Below are 21,255 nucleotides of genomic sequence, written 5' to 3' on the forward strand. Positions count from 1 at the left end.
CATCTGGAGAAGAGTTTTCTGCTGGGAAAGAGCTTGTTTGATTAAGTTGACGGCCATTGTGGCTGGTGCAGCACTTTGCCTGGTGATTTGCTGTGCAGGAATCTGGTATTGCTGGAAGAGAAAATGGTGAGGGTTTTGTGATTCTCTACCTCAAACAGCTTCCTTTAAAGGCTGCTCATAGGCAGGGAACATTCCCAGTGAGGCTGCTGTGGAGTTGTGGCCAGTCCATGGTTGTCCAAAGAACTCTGCTGAGGGTTCTGCTGCTGCCCAGTGCTTTCATTGGCCTCTTAATTGCTGGGCCTTGTCCTGGGGGGCCCGCTGGGGCTGCAGCCAGTGCTGCCTCCCACTGAGGCTGCCTGGCCCAGAGAAGCACCAGGGGCACAGGGCAGAGGCACAGGAAGTTGGGGAGGAGAAAGAGCAGGGACGAGATTGCCCTTGAAAGGCAGAGGCGCTCTGGGGCCCGCTCCTGGCCAGGGAGCCTGCCCAGAGCCATCCCCTTCTGGCCGGGGCCTTGAGGGACAGCTGTGCAGCTGGGCCAAGCTGCGCCAGCAGCTCCAGCCGTGCTGGGGAGCCTTGCCAGCTCTGGGCCCTGCTGTGCACGAGGCTCCCTGTGTGCCACTGGCAGCTGGGGCCTCAGCCACCTCCTCTCTCCACAGGTGCAGCTCTGCATCTTCAGAAGAGGAGCCTAAAACCTCAGACAAAGTGCTCCCTACCAGTTATTCCAGCTATCCACGTCTGCCTTTATCTGCCCTGCCGTGGCTGCAGCACCGTTACGAGGCCTTCCCAAAACCCCCCCCTCCTAAACGAGACCCTCTGCCCCTGAGCCCCCTGGTCCTGTTCCCTGGCCAGGAGTGAAGCTGGGCTGCCCCTGTCTGTCAGGGCAGGGCTTGGCTCACATTTTATTTTTCAATAAAGAACTGGAGTTGTCAACAGCTGTGTCTGGGTGGTAGCATCAGCAAAGCCCACCCAGCAGCAGCACAGGCTGAGCTCCATGGCCAGGAGCAGCCGTGGATGGCCACGGTGTGGGCAGGCAGGAGGCAGGCAGGGGGTGCTGTGAGCAGCGGCGGGGCCCCGAGGGCTGGGGGAGCCCATGCTGAGCGTGCCTGGGCTGAGGGCACATTTCCTTCCCTGGGGTCATCTGGGCCTGGAGCTCATGAGACACACAGGGATATTTTGAGGTTCCTGATGAGGGGTGCAGGGATCCCTCATGAAACACAAAGGAGTATTGCTGGCCTCTCCTAAGGTGTGCACGGATCCCTCATGAGCTGTGCAGCGGGGTTACATTTGAGGGGGTTTTTTATTCTTCTCAGCACAGCAAAGGGTCACTTGGCCGAGGTTTTGCAAAGCTGGCACAAAGCCTCTTGCAAAGCCTTGGGCCTGGTCTGTGGGCACAGTGGGCGGGCGGAGCCCATCCCCCGGGGCCAGGCCGGGCTGCTCAGGCCAGGCTGGGCTGGGCCAGGCTCGCCCCGGCAGGGAAGGGCCGCGGCCCTGGGCTCTGATGAGGCTGCTGAGCTCCGCCCTGGCCCTGTGCTGCAGCCCAGCACATTTACAGCTAGGGCCGTGCCCTGGCCCACAGGAGGCACCCGGGGCTGCAACTGAGGCCGTGCCCTCTCCCACTCAACGGGGCTGGCTCTTGCATGAAATGGGCCCTCAGCAAGGAGCTGCTGGGCCTCCTGGCTTTATCCCTTTGTGCTCCCAGTGCTTCTGGTCAGGTTGGGCTGGGAAACTTGTCCATCATGCCTCTGTGTCTGTTTCCTGTCATTCCAATGCACAGCCCTTTCCCGCTGCTTGGCATTTAAATACTCGGATTATTTTATTGGATAACTTACATCTTGCACTTCATGATGGTATCGGTAATAAATGAAAAGGCCAAATCAATAATAATAATGTAATTTTTTATTTTCGGGACTGAAATACGGTCTCAGCCACAATCAAAGGGACAGCGTCAAGACCGAGATCAGTGATGGGTGAACCCTGATCCAACCTCTATCGCATGGGATCCCCTCCATTCACGAATGTCATCTCCGTTGGGCAGGTTTTATACAGTTTTTTTCTGCCTGAGGCAGAGGTTCCTCTATCCTTTTCCTTGCTTCACATATGCATGCAGTCTCCTTTCTCTGTGCAGGGCTGGTCAATGCTTTTTCTGGGAAGCGATGAATGCTGATGCTGGGTTAGGGGAACCTGGATTGCTATCATGTTTGAAGATACTTATGGAGTATTCATTGCTTTTGGGTGTTTCTTGGATAGTCCAGGGAATGGCTCATCTCCATACTAGCAACATCCTTTCGCTTGCTAATTAGGCTCTCTACCCTTGCTGCCATCTGGGGTTTCACAATTTTGTGTGGCAATCTATATCTTAACTGTCTGTTGTTTTAGGCTTTAAAGATTTTTGTTACAGGCACAACTTTATTCACAATTTTTTTTCATGTATATTTTATATAAGCATGAATTATCTTGTACCACATATTACAATGACATTAAATTTTGCTAATTAGACTCTGTCCTATCATGAGTTTCTGGAACGCATTTCCAAGCCTTCCAGCTGCAGAACAAGGGGAGATGTCTCTGGCTTGCATGACAAAATTGGCAGGTTTTTTGCAATGCCAGCCCTTTAGAAACAACTTTTTGTGTGCATTAACATTCGAGGGGCTGATTTCAAAGACAGATAAAAAACCCACAAAGAACTAGCAAACCTACCAAACAACATATTAAAAAAAAGTACTTTTTCTTGCAGCTGGGAGAAGCTGCAGCCAGGCCAGGCTGGGAAACAGCCCCGCAGGGCGTGGAAGCAGCAGCGGGGCAGCGAGGCTGCCATGGATCCCTTCCCGCTGTTTGGGGCACGGCGTGTCCAGATGTGCAGCCAAAGCCCCCGGCTGCTGAGCCCCAGGACAAGGCTGAGGGAAATGCACCCACCTTGCCTCTCTCCAGGTCACTCAGCATCCTGTCCATGGGTTTTAATGCCTCTAGGGACTTATGTCTCCTCTATGTTTGTTCTTCTTGCTCAGGGGACCTTAAGAGAAATATTTCCATTTCCCATGAATGGATGCCATAAAAGCAGGGCTCAGCCTGTGGGGTCAGCAGGGACACACTGCTCACCCCTGCCATCAGAGCTGGGCTTGTGTGCAACATCCACCAAAGGGCCTGGGAAAGTCCTCCCTGCAGACACCCCTGTAACTCAACAGCCACAGAAGCTTCTGTCATCGCTGCTCAGCTGCACGGGCACCACTGAGCCGCAGGAGCGGTGAGGGCATCACGCAGGCCGAGGGCACACACGTGCATGGCTCTCTCCTGGCACCTGCAGCCATGTCCCCCTGGCCGAGTTTTGGGCTCTGAGCTGGCAGCTCTCCCAGGGGAAAGGCCTTGACCTACCCTCACCATCTTCCAGAAGCCCAGTAATAGGTATGGGTTGGGAATCCAGATCATCTTCATCAACAGGATCATCTTCATCAACAGAATCATCTTCATCATAAGGTTCATCTGCAAAGAAAGGCAGGACAGAACAGCTCCTGTGACACTGCTGAAGATTCTCCTTCAGGCCCAAGTGGCAGTGAGGGCACCTGGGTGATTCGTGCCCTCCCAGGCACTCCCTCGGCTCTGCCTTCCACTCAGTATCTGCAGATGTGGCACCTCCTTAGCTCTCACTTCCAGCTCCTTCACTTTGCCAAGACTGTTCAGGACAGCGTGTCTGGCCTCTTCCACCTTCCTCCTCATCTCTGCCTGCTCCCTCTTCAGGAGGGGAATCGGTTGCAATCTTCCAGGGTGACCAGAGCTTCCTGAGAGCTCTTCAGCTCCTTCTCCAGCTCCTGGCTGAACCTGATGGCTTCTTCAATCTGCCCATCCCTGGAGCTCCGCATGAGCTCCATTTCCTCCAGGACATCTTGGAGGCACTTGGTCTGGGAGTGCTTCTGTGTTAATGGTCTCTTCCTCCCTATGAAGCAGGGTCCTTCTCCTGTATGGCTGGCATGGCTCTTCCGCAGTCCCACCTGTAATGACCAGGAGCACAAAGCAGGGAGAAATTGATGGGTTTTAATGAAGACTGAAAGTGGCTGGATTGTGCTTTGTTGGTTTGGTTTTTTTTCAATCCCATAGAGTTGATCAGCAACTAAAGCTACTTGACCTTTGCCAAATACAGAGAGAAGGAAACAATCTCTGGAAAGTTGTTTTTAATACCTAGCTATGCATTTAATTTTCAAACTACACCCTTCTCATGTTATTGCACAAGTTTCTGTGTAGCTTTCATGTCATTACTATGGGTCTGTACTCAGGAGTCAGACAGTGTGCTGAAAAAGATATTTCCAATGAAGTTGTGTTCAGGGGAAGAGAGCAGGGAGCAGCTGGGGGGGGGGGGGGTGTTCTGGAGCTCTCCTCTTTGTCGTCTTCATTCTTCCTGGGACTTCTGAGTGGTGACTTTGTGTTTGCTGCTGATTTCCTTTGCCTTTTTTAGATGAAAATGGTAAAAGTGTCTCTGACCTGCCTTGCTGGACATTGTGAAGACAACAGTCATCTACTGCAGGTGGAAGTGTCACAGGTGGAGCAGAGTTCTGGGAGTGCTGTGTTAGTATCAAATCACACCTGGTGAGCCCTGCCAGCACAATGGGTCCATGCTGCCCTTCCCTGCTCTGCCTGTTCCAAGCTATTTCATGCCAGAGGAATTGAACTGCTGTTAAGTGTGTATGTGTGTCACTCGGGCCAGTACGGCAGAACCAGCAGAATCCAGCCCTGGAATTAATGGGGCTGTGCAGAGGAGCCCCAGACTATTCATCAGCCTGCCTGCAGAACTGGCTCCAACTCTGAACTCTCGTGACAACACTCTGAGGAAAACATCCTTCTGATATTTCCTATAGGCACTTCTGACTGAGACACTGCTTGTGCTTGTGCAGGTGGCAATCCAAAAGTTCTTTCTCACTTCAGGAAAAACCCTGCACTGGTGCACATCCAGCATGTGGTATCAGCACATGCTGACTGCACATGCAGTAGAAGCAGCAGCATTGTATGCGTGGGTTTGTTAAGGTGAACTCCCCTACCCTTTTAACAAGAGTGCTCATCACAGCTATATTTAATGGTACACCAGTGCCATACATTTCTCCTTAAGGCCTCCCTGTAACTAAGCTTTGCTAAAAAGTTAATGCCGAGGATGAAGGAGCAGCTTCGGTCTCAGTCTGGCAGTGGAGGGGTTATAAACACTGACTCTCCGGGAGCAGCATCTCTCCTGAAGCACTCGGGGCAGCCGAGCCGCCCCCGGGAGGCCGGTGCAGAGGCCGGCCCGGACTCACCTGCAGCGCCAGGCACCGCGCATCGCTGCTCTGCAGGGCGGCGCGCATGTCCTCCACCAGCTCCCGCAGGCTGCCGTTCTCCTCCTCCAGCGTGGCGATGCGGTCCTCGGCCCGCTCCAGCGCCACGATCTCCTCGCAGCACTCTCGGGAGCAGGGCCCCGGCGGCCGCCGCTCGGCGCTGCCCGCGGCTCCGCGGCCGGCGGGGTCGGTGCGGCGGCGGCGTCGGGGGCTGCGCAGGCGGATCTGGGTCTCGATGTGCTCGCTCTCCTGGCCCAGCGGCAGCCGCAGCCCCGCGCGGGTGCTGAAGTGGCCGCAGAGCCGCGCGTGGAACTGGCGGAAGGTGAGCTCGGCCGAGAGCCCGTCCCACAGCCCCGCGCACTCCTCGGGCTCCGCCGCTTCCTCCAGCCCCAGCACCTGGCACAGCGTGCGGAAGTCCTCGCCGGGGATGCGGCCCGAACCGTCGCAGTCCAAGTGGTGGAAGATCTCCTGCAGGTACTGGTCCAGGCCGGTGGCCAGCACGACGATCTCGTTCTCCACGCCGCGGTCCAGCCCGTAGTGGTAGGCGAGGGCGCTGACCAGCCACTGCGTGCGCCGGGCCGGCCGCCCGTAGGGGTCCCAGCCCTCAGCCGGCTCCATCGCGCCCGCCCGGCCCGCGGCGCTGCCCGAGCATCCTGAGCTCCCGCCCGGCTGAGCGCTCGGCCCCGGCCCGCGGCGGGGCGGGACGGGCGGGGCGGGGCCGCCGCCGCTCCAGCGCCGCTCGCCGAGCGCCCGGCTCGCCCCGCAGCGGAGCCGCGTCCGCCTTTGTCCCGCACGAAAAGGGATTCCGGCAAAGCGGCCGGGTGCCACCCTGCTCCGTTTGTCTGCCAAGCCTGCGCCCCAAGTGTGTTTCTCATTTCCTAACTCATTTCTCCCTTCCGGTTTCTCTTTAACACAAGCAACACAATAACATCGTACAATCCACTTTGACAAATCAGGCTTGTGAACCGAGTCAGTGCCTCCACTAAATTAAAACCCCAATGTGCGTGAAAGCCGACCTTCTGTTCGCTCAGACCCGCTCACCTCTGCAGATGAGGTGACTTTATGGTCTTGCTGGGTGGGTTTTAAGAGGTCTGGGATAGAGGTGAGTAAGCGTTAAACTCGTTCACATGAGCTGCCCAAAGCAGTGACTTTAGTCTCTCTTTGGCTGGGGAGTAGGACCGGCGTTGCTGAACACAGGCAGCAGCACCAAGCAGGGCTCCTCCACCAGCAGGGACATGCCACGAGCCAGGAGGGGACCGTGGCACCCGAGGGGACCGTGGCACCAGCCGTGCCCAAGGGCTGAACAGGGTGGCAAAGTCAGGTGCTGCTAACAGGCTGCATTGAGAGCCCAGGCAAGGCGTGGTGAGCAGCCAGCAGTTTGGGAGCCATCCAAGGAGTCCTGTCAAGAGCAAATTGTTCTTCTAATGTTCTCTCTAGGACAAAAAAGGAGCAAATCCAACTGATAGGTGAGGAAAGAGAATTCAAGTTGATTTAAAGCGCTGCTCAGTTCAGGGTTGCCTTTCTTTTGAGTGAACTGATGCTAAGAACTATTTTCTCACATATGGTGGGGTTTCTCTGCAAACAGGCTTTGATGAGAAATTTCTGATGAGCACATTTGCTTTTGCTCTTTAAGAGAAGTCAAGAACATGAGTAGCTTTGTTGAGGAATGGAGAATTGTTTGTAGCTCAGGAGGAGCATTCCATTTTAGCACAGGAGGAAGGTAAGGCACAGGTTTAAAGGCTTTCCCCTCCTAGAGTGACACATTTTCAGAGGAGTCTATGAGGAAAAGTCCCCTCAGCCACTGCCAGGGCTGTCTGCCTCCTCTGCAGGCTCAGTATTCTGGGAGGTCCACGAGCCTCGGCTGCCACTGTATTTTCCTCTGAATATTTCTTGTTGTGCAGTACACAGGGAGAATATTCTGTGCTAGATTCCCCTCTGGGCTTTGAGGTAAATCTCAGTAATTCTGGTGATTTTTATGTCCAGATGAACTTTTTCTGGATAGTAAGGAAAAGGGAAGAAGTACTATGGAAAATTAATTGCTCAAAATGTGAGAGGCCAAACCACACTAAAAATGAAATCTAAACAGAAGAATTTTTTTTATTTTTTTTTCCCTGACAGGTAAGCTAAAGCATGCAGTGCTGATAAAGTCTTGAAGAGATGCAACCAGCTCCCAACTGTATGAAAATCGAAGCGGTAAAGGATGAGAAAGGGCATGGGAAGAATCTTCAGCCCTTCCTGTTGAAGGCCCAAGAGTATGAAAACTGACTCTGGCTGTGGCCCATAGGTAACACGTGCTAATTGTAGAGCAGAGCAGGTGCCCAAGCTGTTGGTGGCCCAAGCCCTGTGTGGCTGGCCCAGTTGCAGTCCTAGCTGGACCAGGGCGGCGGGCTCGGGAGGGGAGGAGGTGGGGGGATCTCGGAAGGCTTCCGCTTCACGGCCGGGCTGGGGGGCCGTGGGGGAGGCACGGAGAGCTGGTGCTCTGCTTTCTTGGGCAACTGCTGCTGCCGAGGCCTCGCGTGAGAGCTGTCAAAGCCGACGGTCTCTGGGGGCGAGGGAGAGGCACGCCTTCTCGGCCGGGATGCTGGAGCGGCAGCAGCGCGACTGTGGAGAGAGGAGGTGGCTGAGGCCCCAGCTGCCAGTGGCACACAGGGAGCCTCGTGCACAGCAGGGCCCAGAGCTGGCAAGGCTCCCCAGCACGGCTGGAGCTGCTGGCGCAGCTTGGCCCAGCTGCACAGCTGCCCCTCAAGGCCCCGGCCAGCAGGGGACGGCTCTGGGCAGGCTCCCTAGCCAGGAGCGGGCCCCAGAGCGCCTCTGCCTTCCAAGGGCAATCTCGTCCCTGCTCTTTCTCCTCCCAACCTTGCTGTGCCTCTGCCCTGTGCCCCTGGTGCTTCTCTGGGCCAGGCAGCCTCAGTGGGAGCCAGCACTGGCTGCAGCCCCAGCGGGCCCCCCAGGACAAAGCCCAGCAATTAGGAGGCCAATGAAAGCACTGGGCAGCAGCAGAACCCTCAACAGAGTTCTCTGGACAACCATGGACTGGCCACAAATCCACAAGAGACTCACTGTTCCCTGAATGTTCTCTGACTAAGTGCAGCCTTTAAAGATGCTGGTCTGTAGAGATCAGCAACAACTTACCGTTTCTTTCCCTTCCACCACTGGAACCCAACAAAGCACAGCACCATGGAAATTGGCACAGTGAACAGTGTCACTACCGTGCCAATCATGCAGGACCTGCGCACATCCTGGGGGCAGATAATTCTTGGGGTGTTCTGTGGATTCTGGGCGTTTGTGTCTGACTTGCCAAGCACTTCTGTGGGAGCAAAGGGGAGCGTGAGCCCGTGCTGTGCTGCACTGCTGAGCTGGCAGCACGGTGCATGTGGGCAGGACCTTCTCCCTTTCCCCCAGAGCTGGGGCCTGCAGGCACCTTGCCGCCCCTTGGCACAGGCTGTGCCACCCAACAAAGCCCAGCAGGCCGGGAGGGGAGCCCGGGGGCAGCGCAGCTGCTTGGGCAGTCGCTGCTTGGAGGGACACAGGCCAAACCCATCCCTGAGCAGCCAGTGCCAGCCCTGGCCCTCCCTGCCCCGTGACAGCTCCCCCAGCCCCAGGGGACAGAGTCAGGCCCTGTCAGGACCCAGTGCAGCCCCTGCCCAGTCGGGAGCCAAGGCTGGCTCTGGCCCTGGGCTCATGGCAGGGCTCCCGCTCGGGGCTGCTCCTGTGCCTTGGGCCTCTGGGCACTCAGGGCCGGCTCCGGAGCAGCTGCAGCAGGAGGGACGTTGGTGCACGAGTCCCCTTTCCCCGGGGCTGTAAACGAGCTCCAGAGGCCTCCAAGCCTCCAGAGGCACCTCCAGCTTTGGCTGCTTCTGTGCCGTGCAAGGGCAGGCCCTGGGGGAAGAGCTGCTGCCACAGAGCCCTGCCAAGGGATGAGCCCAGCACAGCAATTACCTCCTGTACCTGTGCCCATGTCTGGCATCTCCGGCTTTCCTGCATCAGAGTCTGGCACAAAGCCATTGCTTCCTATAGGATATGGCCCCATCTGCATGGATTTTTGCTCCATCGCTTGAGAAAGGAAAAAGGACAGCTGGATCAAATGGAAACACTCTAGGTAGGTGGCAACTTCAGGAGACAATACTTGTCAAGTCATGGCTAAGGATAAGGAAAATGGCCAGGCTACTGGGGTTGGGCCAGGGCCCTCCCTCACCGAAAAAGCCCCTACACCTGATCTGCCTAGAGACTGGGAAATTGCAGGGGATCTCAGGGTGTGCATGGCCTGTGGTGCAGTTTGGGCTGCCTGTCAGCTGATGCCCAATGCCTTCCTGCAGAGGCCTGGGAGAAGCTGCAGCCAGGCCAGGCTGAGAAACAGCCCTGCAGGGTGTGGAAGCAGCAGCGGGGCAGCCAGGCTGCCATGGATCCCTTCCCGCTGTGCCGGGCACGGCGTGTCCAGATGTGCAGCCAAAGCCTCCGGCTGCTGAACCCCAGGACAAGGCTGAGGGAAATGCACCCACCACGGCGCCTCTCCAGGTCACTCAGCATCTGGTCCAGATGTTTGGCTGCCTCCAAGGATTTCTTCTGTCCTCTGTCTTGGTTGTTCCATCTAAGAGGACCTGAATGGAAAGTTCCATTTCTCCTTCAGGCCCAAGTGGCAGTGAGGGCACCTGGGTGATTGGTGCCCTCCAAGGCACTCCCTCGGCTCTGCCTTCCACTCAGGAGCAGGGCCAGGGGGACCTCGTGCCTGCAGTGGCCCCACACTGGGATGGAAGGAGCCCCTTGTGGGGCAGTCGGGGCAGAAAGGACTCCCTGGAGCTGCCTCAGCTCTAAACCCAGCCCCAGGCAGGGCCAGGGCTTGGCAGTGGCAGCAGGAGCAGCTCAGGCTCCCTGGGGCCGGCAAAGGAGCTGAGAAAGGCTCAACCTCGGGGCACAGCCCTGGGCCCGGCCCTTTCCCTCTCTGCTCTTCTCGGTGGCTGCACAGAGCACACGGAAGGACACACTGCCATTGCACACGGGAGGAGGATGGACAGGTAAATGCTCCTTCCTCCCACTGACAGTGATGCTGTGGGATCACAGAAGGGAGCAGGGCAAGATTTCCAAACCCTGAGATTATGTTAAGGGACAGGCCTCATGAGTGAGCCCTTGCCACATGGACACTGATTATTCTGGCAGGAAAAGTACACAGAGAACTTGCCTCCACCATGCCCTGGATTCTTCATACTGTCATTCACCAGCTTTTCCATATAAGCCATGTTCTGGTCCCAGTCTAGAAGAGAGCAAAGATCAGAACTTTTCCATGGTGTGCTGCAATCCCCCTCTGCCTATGGGAACTGGGCACTGCAAGGGGGTTGGGTAAGGCCATGGGAGCCAGATGTGAATGGACAAGGCCAAAGCTGCACAGGGGCCTGGGAAGCTCTGGGCTGGCTCCTGGTCACTCTCCACCCTCTTTGCAGGCCCTGTGACACATCCCTGGAGAGGAAACAGGGACTGCCCAGGGCCCAAGGGGGCTCTCTCCCTCCCCCAGAGGAAACCCTCCCTAAAGGCCTGGGGAAAACCATCCCCAGCACTTCCCGGGGAGCAGGGAGCGCTGTCCCGGCAAAGGGGAGCCAGGCTGCTGGCTCACCTGCTCGCCACGCTTGCAGCGGAGCAGCCTGGGCAGCCCTGGCAGGCAGGGCCATGGCCAGGAGGAGCAGGAGGAAGAGGCGCAGAGCAAGGGCCATGGTGCCTTGCCCTCTGCCAGTCCCGCAGCTCTTGCTGCCACCGCTGTCCTGCCACCACTGTTCCAATGCCAGCACCACTGCTGCCACCGCCGCTGCTGCCGCAACAGTTGTGCCCAAGGACTGACTGCTCGCTCCTCGTGCTGCTGTGCAACCACCGGGTCTGGGACCTCTGTGACCTCACAGCCTGCTGTGACCTCATGGCCAGGGTGGAGTTGTGTGGGGAGTGGGATCTGCCTTCTTTGGGAGGGAGCTCATCCTGCCCAGCTGCTGTGTCTAAGGGCTGTGACACAGTCCCAGCCCAGCTGATCTCACAGGCTGGGCCATGAAGGGATGGAGAGCAGCCCTGCCAAGAAGGACTTGGGGGTGCTGCTAGATGAGAGGCTGCACATGAGCCAGCCATGTGCATCCAAAGGAGAGTGCCCAGCAGCTTGAAGGAGGTGATTCCACCCCTCTGCTCTGGTGAGACCCCACCTGGAGTACTGTGGATGAGGTTTTACAGCGACCTCTGGGAGCCATTGAGAAGTTTGACAAGAGGATCCATGTTTACCCCTGAAAGAATTCCCTACCAAGGTTGTTGACATAGAAACCAAGAAAGAAAGCAGGATAAATAAGTGAAACTTGCAACTGCCTATTCCAAGAAGCACTTTGCTTGTCTCTCGTGACCAGTGAGTAAAGTGTAAACTTAGGAGCTTTGTAAGAATGTAGAACAAGCATGCATGGTAGAATAAAAACAGGGTTTGAAGCCTTCTGGAAACAGAGCGTGTTGCTTTGTTTTGTCTCTGTCTCGACCACGACAGAGTACTGCATCCAGCCCTGGATTCCCCACACAGGAAGGACATGGTCCTGTTGGATCTGGTCCAGAGGAGGGACAAAATGCTCTGAGGGCTGGAGCCCTTCTGCTGTGGAGACAGGCTGGGAGAGCGGGCGGTGTTCAGCCTGGCAGAGAGCAGACTCCAGGGAGACCTGATTGCTGCCTTTAGGACCTTAAGGGGGCTTGTAAAAGAGATGGGACAGAACTTTAATAGAACCTTCTGTGAGCAGACCGAGGAGGAATGGTTTTAATCTAAAAGACGGTTGATTCAGACCAGACAAAAGAAACCCATTTTTTTCACTGGAGGTTTTGAAAGCCTGGCACAGGTTGCCCAGAGAGGTGGACATCCATCCCTGCAGACATTCAAGCTCATGCTCTGAACAACCTGACCTACTTAAAGGTGTCCCTGCTCACTGCAGGGCATTGGACTAGATGGCCTTTAAATGTCCCTTCCAAGCCAAGCCATTCTGTGCTCCTGTGCAGAATCAAAGCAGTGCTGGATTAGTGCTGGGGTGATGATGTGGCGCCTGTATTTTGGTAGTTGTGTCATTTAGCAATTGGCTCTGAGAGGATTCAATGGCTGGGCAGTGAAGTCTGCAAATAACAGACAGTGTGCTCTTGGAGAAGGAGGAGAGGAACACAGCTTCCAGTTCAGATAAATGCCAGCATTTGGCTGTCCATTCCTGGTTAAGAAATAAAGGAATGTCCTGAAGATCCCTTCATGTGGGTGCATTTTTGGCTGTATCAGTACTTGTGTTCTGTAAAACAGGTAAGTTGTTAATGCTTCTTGCCCCATTTATCACCGGATGAAACCCAAATACTGCATTGCTCCTTGTCTACTTGCTTCCAAGTCAAGGCAAATTTTTTTCATGGTTGAGTCGGACATGTTCATCTGTTCACAAGCAAATTCTTCTTGCCATTCACACAGTGGCAAGATTGCTTTGTGGATTTGCTAATTGGATTGTAAATAAGGCCGACCTCTACCTAGAATTAACGCTGATGCATTGGGAGGCAAAGTTTTGCGTAATTTGTCCTGGTGTCTGGCACTGTAGAGAGTTGTTCTGGAATTAAATGACACTTGAAGAGACATGTGTAGTCTACCATACTTCTGGCATACTAGAAGTGAAAAAACAGCCTTTGAAACATGATTTTATCCTTTCTTCCTCCTCCTCCTCCTCCCAGGAATTTCAGTCTCTGAGGTCTAAGCTCTTCAGCTGCCTCACAAACATTGTTTTAATTCAGACAGGCGTCCATGCCTTGAGCCACAAATCAGGACTGTGGCTGTGAAGCTTGAAGCAATATAGGTTTATAGCACTAAAAGTAATAGTCCATTCAAAAGTTAAGCCAAGCATTTCCCAAGTACCTCTACCGATCCTCAGGGATGTTTCAAAAAGGATCACTGTAAAAGCTGGGAAGGGGGAGAAAGAGTGTCATCAAAGTTAAAAAGACAGCTTTCTGAGATCTTTCTATTCCTATAAAAAGAGAGTCAAAATTGTTCATATATGGAACATTGACTAAGAAGTGAACGACAGATTGTCAAAATAATTGGGGAACAAAAAAAACATAAATAAAAATGTTTACATGTAGATAATAAGTAAACCATCATGCTAAGAAAAACACCAGACCTGCCAAAACTAAAACCAATAAGGCTGTTTCATCTGTCTCAATACAAAAGAATTGCTGAAAAGAATCAGAGATCCTCAAGACCATTACTATATACAGGAACTTCCAGGTATTGGGAAAAAATGGGGGAAACTATAGTGTGCAATTCACAGAGGTAACCTGGAATTTACTGGTGGATTTGTTGCAAAATTTCTGAGAGCAGACTGGAAAAGCATAGGGGCTGGTCAGCCCATGTGTGGGCATTTACAGAAGTGTGAGGGATGTTTCTGGGACCTACGGCAGGGGAGAAGAGCATCACACAATCACTGGGACAATGTCTTTGCTGGCTGTAGACATTTTGTCAGCCAGTTCCCTGGGGCTGGGGGAGCTGTCACGGGGCAGGGAGGGCCAGGGCTGCCACTGGCTGCTCAGGGATGGGTTTGGTCCGTGTCCCTCCAAGCAGTGACTGCCCAAGCAGCTGCGCTGCCCCCGGGCTCCCCTCCCGGCCTGCTGGGCTTTGTTGGGTGGCACAGCCTGTGCCAAGGGGCGGCAAGGTGCCTGCAGGCCCCAGCTCTGGGGGAAAGGGAGAACGTCCTGACCGCATGCACCGTGCTGCCAGCTCAGCAGTGCAGCACAGCACGTGCTCATGCTCCCCATTGCTCCCGCAGGTGCAGCCGGCCCCACCACATGTGTTCCTGATTCCCAGAAGGGGTGCGAAAAATGGCAATCACATGTTTTTAATATTTTAAAAGTTTATTAGTAATTAAAGAGTTATAAAAATAGCAATATCATTAGACTGAAAAATATTTTGGACAATTTGGACTAGGACAATAGGAGAAAATACCGACAAAGAATTACGGACAGCTGGGTACCTATTTTCTTGGCAGCATAAGCCCGAAAAAGGACACACGTTAACGGAAGATTAACCCTTAAAAACAATAACCTGTTGCATATTCATACATCTCATACATGATGCATAAATTCCATTCAAACACAGGATTCTGTCTGGTCATCGTCAACTTCTCCCTCTTAATCCTAACCGGCTTCTTGAGGGCTGAGCGAGGCAGGAAGAAGTTAGTTTCTTCTGATAGGAGAGCAATAAATTCTTTTTCTCTGAAAGATTTCGGTGTTCTGTGGCTGCTCTCTCAATGCAAGTCCTTTCTTTAAAACAAGTATCTTAAATAGCATAGTTCGTCTTCTAATATTCTGTCGTAAGCGAAACCTATATTTAACACACTACTAAAGAAAATTAATACAGCATAAGTTTCTAACCTAACACATATAATATTCATTTTGTTATTTGTTAGAAACCAATTATAAAATATGCATTTTTCACAGGAGCTCAGAATGGATTGCTGTTGGGGAGCATACTGTTTGCTTGTGATAAGGGCAAGTTTGCCTGTCAGTTTCTGCCAGGAAAGGATTTAGAAGTGCTCAACAGAGCCCTGACTGAGAGTTCCCTGTTGCATTGCGTGTTTTTGATTGTGATGCAGTCCTAGTAGTCAGTTTGAAAACGCCCCCTTATTTAGTATTGTTATACTATATTTTATTACCAATGGGTTGCTCCTTTCCCCCCTGTGTTGTTGGTTTTGCCCTAGTTGTCCATCTCCCCAAAGACCTGCCCTTTTGTTCCCTGTTCCGCCTCCCATTGAATGTCAATCCCTCCCGAAGCCTGCCCCTTTCTCTAGAAACTTCCCTATCCATTTGGTATCCTTCAAAACCCTATTGGCTTGTTTAAGTTTTCCTCCTCCCTTGTAATCCCCTATTGGTTTAAACATTGTATTCCCTCCTTGTGTTCCACCCTCAGTTTGTCCCAATTGGCTAAAGATTGTATCCTCCCCAGGGACCTCTTCAGTTTAGGAATCGGTGTATGCCTTTAATTCAGTGTCTTTGTGTCGCTGACTCTGCAGGGACTAAACCTACAGAATACGTCTCCCTGTTCCTTGTCCCTACCCCCAAGGCAGTCCACCCGTGCTGTCAAGCAGCTGTGCCCTACAGCAAACCCCAGAGCTGACAGTTTGCTGGGGGCAGCCCACTCTGGGTGTAGGTGTTGGCAGCCAGTCGGGCTGAAGAAATCGGCACTGCAGCACTTCCCGAATCAGCTCTTGTGTTGCAGTAAAGAGATGGAGCTGTCAGCCCAGTGTCTGGGTGGTAGCAGCAGCAAAGCCCACCCAGCAGCAGCACAGGCTGAGCTCCATGGCCAGGAGCAGCCGTGGATGGCCACGGTGTGGGCAGGCAGGAGGCAGGCAGGGGGTGCTGTGAGCAGCGGCGGGGCCCCGAGGGCTGGGGGAGCCCATGCTGAGCGTGCCTGGGCTGAGGGCACATTTCCTTCCCTGGCATCATCTGGGCCTGGAGCTCCTCCAGTGGCATGCCCAGGAAAAGAGGGAAGCCATCAGTAGGTGCTTGCCTTGAGAGCAATGGAAAGAGGCTGGGCTCTGAAGGAATTCCTTCATAGCCTTAGGGATGAGCTCAGAGCCCGTCAGAGACTGGGCCTGTGGCAGCCCAGGATCTCTTATGAGCAGAGTGGGGATTTGGCCCCCCAGGCCTCATCTGTTCACCCAGGGACACATGGTGAACACACACACACTCAGAAGATGGCTCAGCACTGTTGCTGCTCCCTGAGTGTTATATTTGCATCCCTCTAAAGGCATGCAGGGGCCTTGGGTTACCTCTGTGCTGTGCAGGGGACTGGGGACACCAAGAAGTTGTGCAGGGAATTTAATGGATGTCCAAAGGTGTGCAGGGGCGTCTGCAAATTGAGCAGGGCTCGGGGGTCTCTTGTGAGGCACAGAGGGGGATTTTAGGGTGGCTGAGGACACCCATATGATGTGCAGTGAGTTTGGGTGCCCCCTAAAGCCTGCAGCTGCCCTGATGTCCTGTGTTGCATTATTTTTGTAAGTTTTGGAATCAAGGTCTTCACATTTTAAATATGGACCAAGGGGCAGCACAGTGCACAGCAGGGACTCGATGTCAGCGTGGCAGGGCTGCTGCTGCCTGCAATAGTGGGAATCACCAACATGAGTTGAATTTTGGACTTGACATTGCTGTTCTATGTAGAACCACGAAAAGTCTCACTTGTCCAATATCGTATAATTCACTTCTGGTGAGTAAATAAATACCAAGATTGCAAATACGTACAGGGAGGGACATCCTCTCCTCACTGGAAGGGCACCTCTTGAGATCCATTCCGACAAATCCTGCCCCAGCCATGAGGTCACAGCAGGCTGTGAGGTCACAGAGGTGCCAGAGCCCCGTGGTTGCACAGCAGCACGAGGAGCGAGCAGTCAGTCCTTGAGCACAGCTGTTGCGGCAGCAGCGGCGGTGGCAGCAGTGGTGCTGCCATTGGAACAGTGGTGTCAGGACAGCGGTGGCAGCAAGAGCTGCGGGACTGGCAGAGGGCAAGGCACCATGGCCCTTGCTCTGCGACTCTTCCTCCTGCTCCTCCTGGCCGTGGCCCTGCCTGCCAGGGCTGCCCAGGCTGCTCCGCTGCAAGCGCGGGGAGCAGGTGAGCCGGCAGCCTGGCTCCCCTTTGCCGGGACAGCGCTCCCTGCTCCCCGGGAAGCGCTGGGGATGGTTTTCCCCAGGCCTTTAGGGAGGGTTTCCTCTGCGGGAGGGAGAGAGCCCCCTTGGGCCCTGGGCAGCCCCTGTTTCCTCTCCAGGGATGTTGCACAGAGCCTGCAAAGAGGGTGGAGAGTGACCAGGAGCCAGCCCAGAGCTCTCCAGGCCCCTGTGCAGCTTTGGCCTTGTCCATTGACATCTGGCTGCCTCGGCCTTCCCGACCCCCTTGCAGGGCCCAGTTCCCATAGGCAGAGGGGGATCGCAGCACACCATGGAAAAGTTCTGATCTTTGCTCTCTTCTAGACTGGGACCATAACATGGCTCATATGGAAAAGCTGGGGAATGACAGAATGAAGAATCTAGGGCATGGTGGAGGCAAGTTCTCTGTGTGCCTTTCCCGCCAAAATAATCAGGGTCTATGTGGCAAGGGCTCATTCATGAGCCCTGTCCCTTAACATAATCTCAGGGTTTAAAGAAACTGGACAACTTGCTCTGCTCCCTTCTGTGATCCCACAGGGTCGCTGTCAGTGGGAGGAAGGAGCATTTAGCTGTCCATCCTCCTCCCGTGTGCAATGCCAGTGTGTCTTTCCCTGTGCTCTGTGCAGCCACGGAGAAGAGCAGAGAGGAAGGGGCTGGGCCCAGGGCTGTGCCCCGAGGTTGAGCCTTTCTCAGCTCCTTTGCTGGCCCCAGGGAGCCTGAGCCACTCCTGCTGCCACTGCCAAGCCCTGGCCCTGCCTGGGGCTGGGTTTGGAGCTGCTGGCAGCTCCAGGGAGTCCTTTCTGCCCCGACTGCCCCACAAGGGGCTCCTTCCATCCCAGTGTGGGGCCACTGCAGGCACAAGGTCCCCCTGGCCCTGCTCCTGAGTGGAAGGCAGAGCTGAGGGAGTGCCTTGGAGGGCACCAATCACCCAGGTGCCCTCACTGCCACTTGGGCCTGAAGGAGAAATGGAACTTTCCATTCAGGTCCTCTTAGATGGAACAACCAAGACAGAGGACAGAAGACATCCTTGGAGGCAGCCAAACATCTGGACCAGATGCTGAGTGACCTGGAGAGGCGCCGTGGTGGGTGCATTTCCCTCAGCCTTGTCCTGGGGCTCAGCAGCCGGGGGCTTTGGCTGCACATCTGGACACGCCGTGCCCGGCACAGTGGGAAGGGATCCATGGCAGCCTGGCTGCCCCGCTGCTGCTTCCACACCCTGCAGGGCTGTTTCCCAGCCTGGCCTGGCTGCAGCTTCTGCCCCGCCACTGCAGGAAGGCATTGGGCATCAGCTGAAAGGGAGACCAAACTGCAACACAGGCCATGCTGACCCTAACATCCCCTGCAATTTCCCTGTCACCAGGCAGAGCAGGTGTAGGGGCTTTTTTGGTGAGGGAGGGCCCTGGCACAGGCCCAGTAGCCTGGCCATTTTCCTGATCCTTAGCCATGACTTGACAAGTATTGTCTCCTGAAGTTGCCACCTCTTGGAATGCTGAATGGTTAGATTTGATCCAGCTGTCCTTTTTCCTTGCTATAGCGATGGAGGAAAAATCCATGCAGATGGGGCCATATCCTATAGGAAGCAATGGCTTTGTGCCAGTCTCTGATGCAGAAAACCCGGAGATGCCAGACATGGGCACAGGTACAGGAGGTAATTGCTGTGCTGGGCTCATCCCTTGGCAGGGCTGTGTGGCAGCAGCTCTTCCCCCAGGGCCTGCCCTTGCACGGCACAGAAGCAGCCAAAGCTGGAGGTGCCTCTGGAGGCTTGGAGGCCTCTGGAGCTCGTTCACAGCCCCGGGGAAAGGGGACTCGTGCACCAACGTCTCTCCCGCTGCAGCTGCTCCGGAGCCGGCCCTGAGTGCCCAGAGGCCCAAGGCACAGGAGCAGCCCCGAGCGGGAGCCCTGCCATGAGCCCAGGGCCAGAGCCAGCCTTGGCTCCCGACTGGGCAGGGGCTGCACTGGGTCCCTGACAGGGCCTGACTCTGTGCCCTGGGGCTGGGGGAGCTGTCACGGGGCAGGGAGGGCCAGGGCTGGCAGTGCCTGCTCAGGGATGGGTTTGGCCCGTGTCCCTCCAAGCAGTGACTGCCCAAGCAGCTGCGCTGCCCCCGGGCTCCCCTCCCGGCCTGCTGGGCTTTGTTGGGTGGCACAGCCTGTGCCAAGGGGCGGCAAGGTGCCTGCAGGCCCCAGCTCTGGAGGAAAGGGAGAACGTCCTGCCCGCATGCACCGTGCTGCCAGCTCAGCAGTGCAGCTCAGCATGGGCTCACGCTCCCCATTGCTCCCACAGATGTGGTCACTGAAGCAGGAATATATGCCCCGGATCCAGTGCGCCTCCCAAGAATTGTCTGCCCCCAGGATGCGCGCAGGAACTGCATGATAGGCACAGTGGTGATAGTGTTCACTGTGCCACTTGTGCTGATAGGCTGCTACCTTGGCATTCGCAAGCTGTATGAGATCAGACGGTCAGTTGCTGATTTTTCTCCACGGTTTTCTTATAACTCTCCTCCATACCATGGGTAGCCTGACTCGTAGTCATGCTGCTGTGGAGTTGTGGCCAGTCCATGGTTGTCCAAAGAACTCTGCTGAGGGTTCTGCTGCTGCCCAGAGCTTTCATTGGCCTCTTAATTGCTGGGCCTTGTCCTGGGGGGCCCGCTGGGGCTGCAGCCAGTGCTGGCTCCCACTGAGGCTGCCTGGCCCAGAGCAGCCCCAGGGGCACAGGGCAGAGGCAGAGCAAGTTCTCAACAGTGTTTGGGCAGCACAGTTCAGGACAGGACAGTGCTTCTTGAGTAGCTCATGTAAAGTTTCATGGCAACAGTGCTGTTGCAGGACAAGCAAATTTACTCCAGTTCAGTATTAAACATGGTTTTCTTTATGAAATTCATTTACTGTTTTAAACCTTAGTTTTAAATATAACTTCTTTTCCAGTGCTTTTTACCGTTATTTGGTATAATGAATGATGGCATGATTATCCCTTGGCTGAATTAGAAGACTGTAAGTACTATAAAATGGAATAATTTTTACACTCTTACATCTTTCCCAGACTCACTAATCTTTTTTTGTTGGTTTGATGTGACCAACAGGAGAGTTTTGCTCTGCTTTTAATTCAAACAAGCAGCAGAGCTGGAACCTGTTGAGAAGAGTCTTCACTTCATAGCTAAAGCAAACAGCCAGGGTTCTTTATTGAACAATATAAAATCTATATTTTATGTATATACTCCTGACAAGTCACTGATAGAAATGAGGGATTTGGACTCTTTGGCAAGTACTGACCAGCTGCGCATTGGCTCTCCAAAGCTCAGTCCATAATAATCAATCTTTTTCAGAAGAGAATGTTCAGTTTTTTCCTGGCACTCACTCTTGCATTTGTATTCAAAAACACTTCTTGAAAGAAATTTACAACACCTCTTTATGGTCCCTTCGTTGACTTTTCTCTGTTTCTCCATAGATGCCTATGAAAACCTGGATGACTCCATTAAAATAGCAGCAAAGCAGGTCCTGGAGAAGAGGGCATACATCTGCTCCCACCCTCTGGACAGGACCTTCTGATCCCTCCCTGACAGCAGGCACTCATGAATGTCAGTCAGGGAGGAATTTGCTGCAGTTCCGGTGTTTGACACATTAAAAGCATCTGTTACTTAATGTCTTTACTAAATGTAACTGTATAAAATAAAACTTCTTGCTAACCACTATTTCATTGGAAAAGGATAAATAAAGAGAATTTATTTTAAGCTGAAGTTATTTGATTAGATAAATAGATAGATAGATAGATAGATAGATAGATAGATAGATAGATAGATAGATGTATATATATTAGATGGATAGATGTATATATATGTCTGTTTCTCTTTGAGCTGGATAAAGACACGGGAGGTTTGGCTGTGCCTCCACCAGATCCATAGCACACCAAAGGAGGGACAAGGATGCTGGGCAGGGCTGATGTGTCCAGGGCATTACACAAGTCCAGAGTGGTGGCATCTCCAGCTCTTCCCTTGTGCACTGGGGTGTAACTTTGCGGCTGCGGTCTCAGGGAATATGTTCTCTGGCCAGCTCACTCCCTGAGTGCGATGGACAGTCACAAGAGAGGCTGCCCCTGGATCCCTACAGAGACCTTCCCGGCTGGCAGTGCGTACAGGGGCTCGCAGCTCCCTGCAGCAGACGCCTGTGGCGCAGGTGACACAGCAGCAACCCAATACGAGGGACTGAGGCGAAGGAATCGAGATAGATCACTTGTTTGAGTTCTAAGGAAGGTTTATGTCCCCAGAGGACTCAGGGACAAGTGACAGTAACTGAGGGCAAAACACCAATTTTTAAGGAAGAG

The 21,255-nt window shown here is 54.1% G+C and overlaps 1 protein-coding gene and 1 long non-coding RNA gene across 3 annotated transcripts; one reads left to right on the forward strand and one right to left on the reverse strand.

Annotated features, from left to right (window-relative positions):
- Positions 1-1,878: 1,878 nt before the first annotated feature.
- LOC136561836 (EF-hand and coiled-coil domain-containing protein 1-like) lies at positions 1,879-5,943 on the reverse strand. Its single transcript, XM_066558332.1, is given in 3 exon segments — positions 1,879-3,735; positions 3,738-3,983; positions 5,274-5,943. Coding segments are annotated over 3 exon segments (1,086 nt in total). The 5' UTR covers positions 5,910-5,943; the 3' UTR covers positions 1,879-3,531.
- Positions 5,558-20,671, forward strand: LOC136561837 (uncharacterized). Of its 2 annotated transcripts, XR_010784417.1 has the most exons (4): positions 5,558-5,765; positions 7,410-7,575; positions 19,863-19,928; positions 20,383-20,671. It is a non-coding gene; the product is annotated as an uncharacterized lncRNA (long non-coding RNA). The 2 variants fall into 2 exon arrangements; XR_010784416.1 differs by lacking the exon at positions 7,410-7,575.
- Positions 20,672-21,255: the final 584 nt, after the last annotated feature.

The sequence above is a fragment of the Molothrus aeneus genome, chromosome 12 (genome assembly GCF_037042795.1).
Source record: "Molothrus aeneus isolate 106 chromosome 12, BPBGC_Maene_1.0, whole genome shotgun sequence".
NCBI lineage: Eukaryota > Metazoa > Chordata > Aves > Passeriformes > Icteridae > Molothrus > Molothrus aeneus.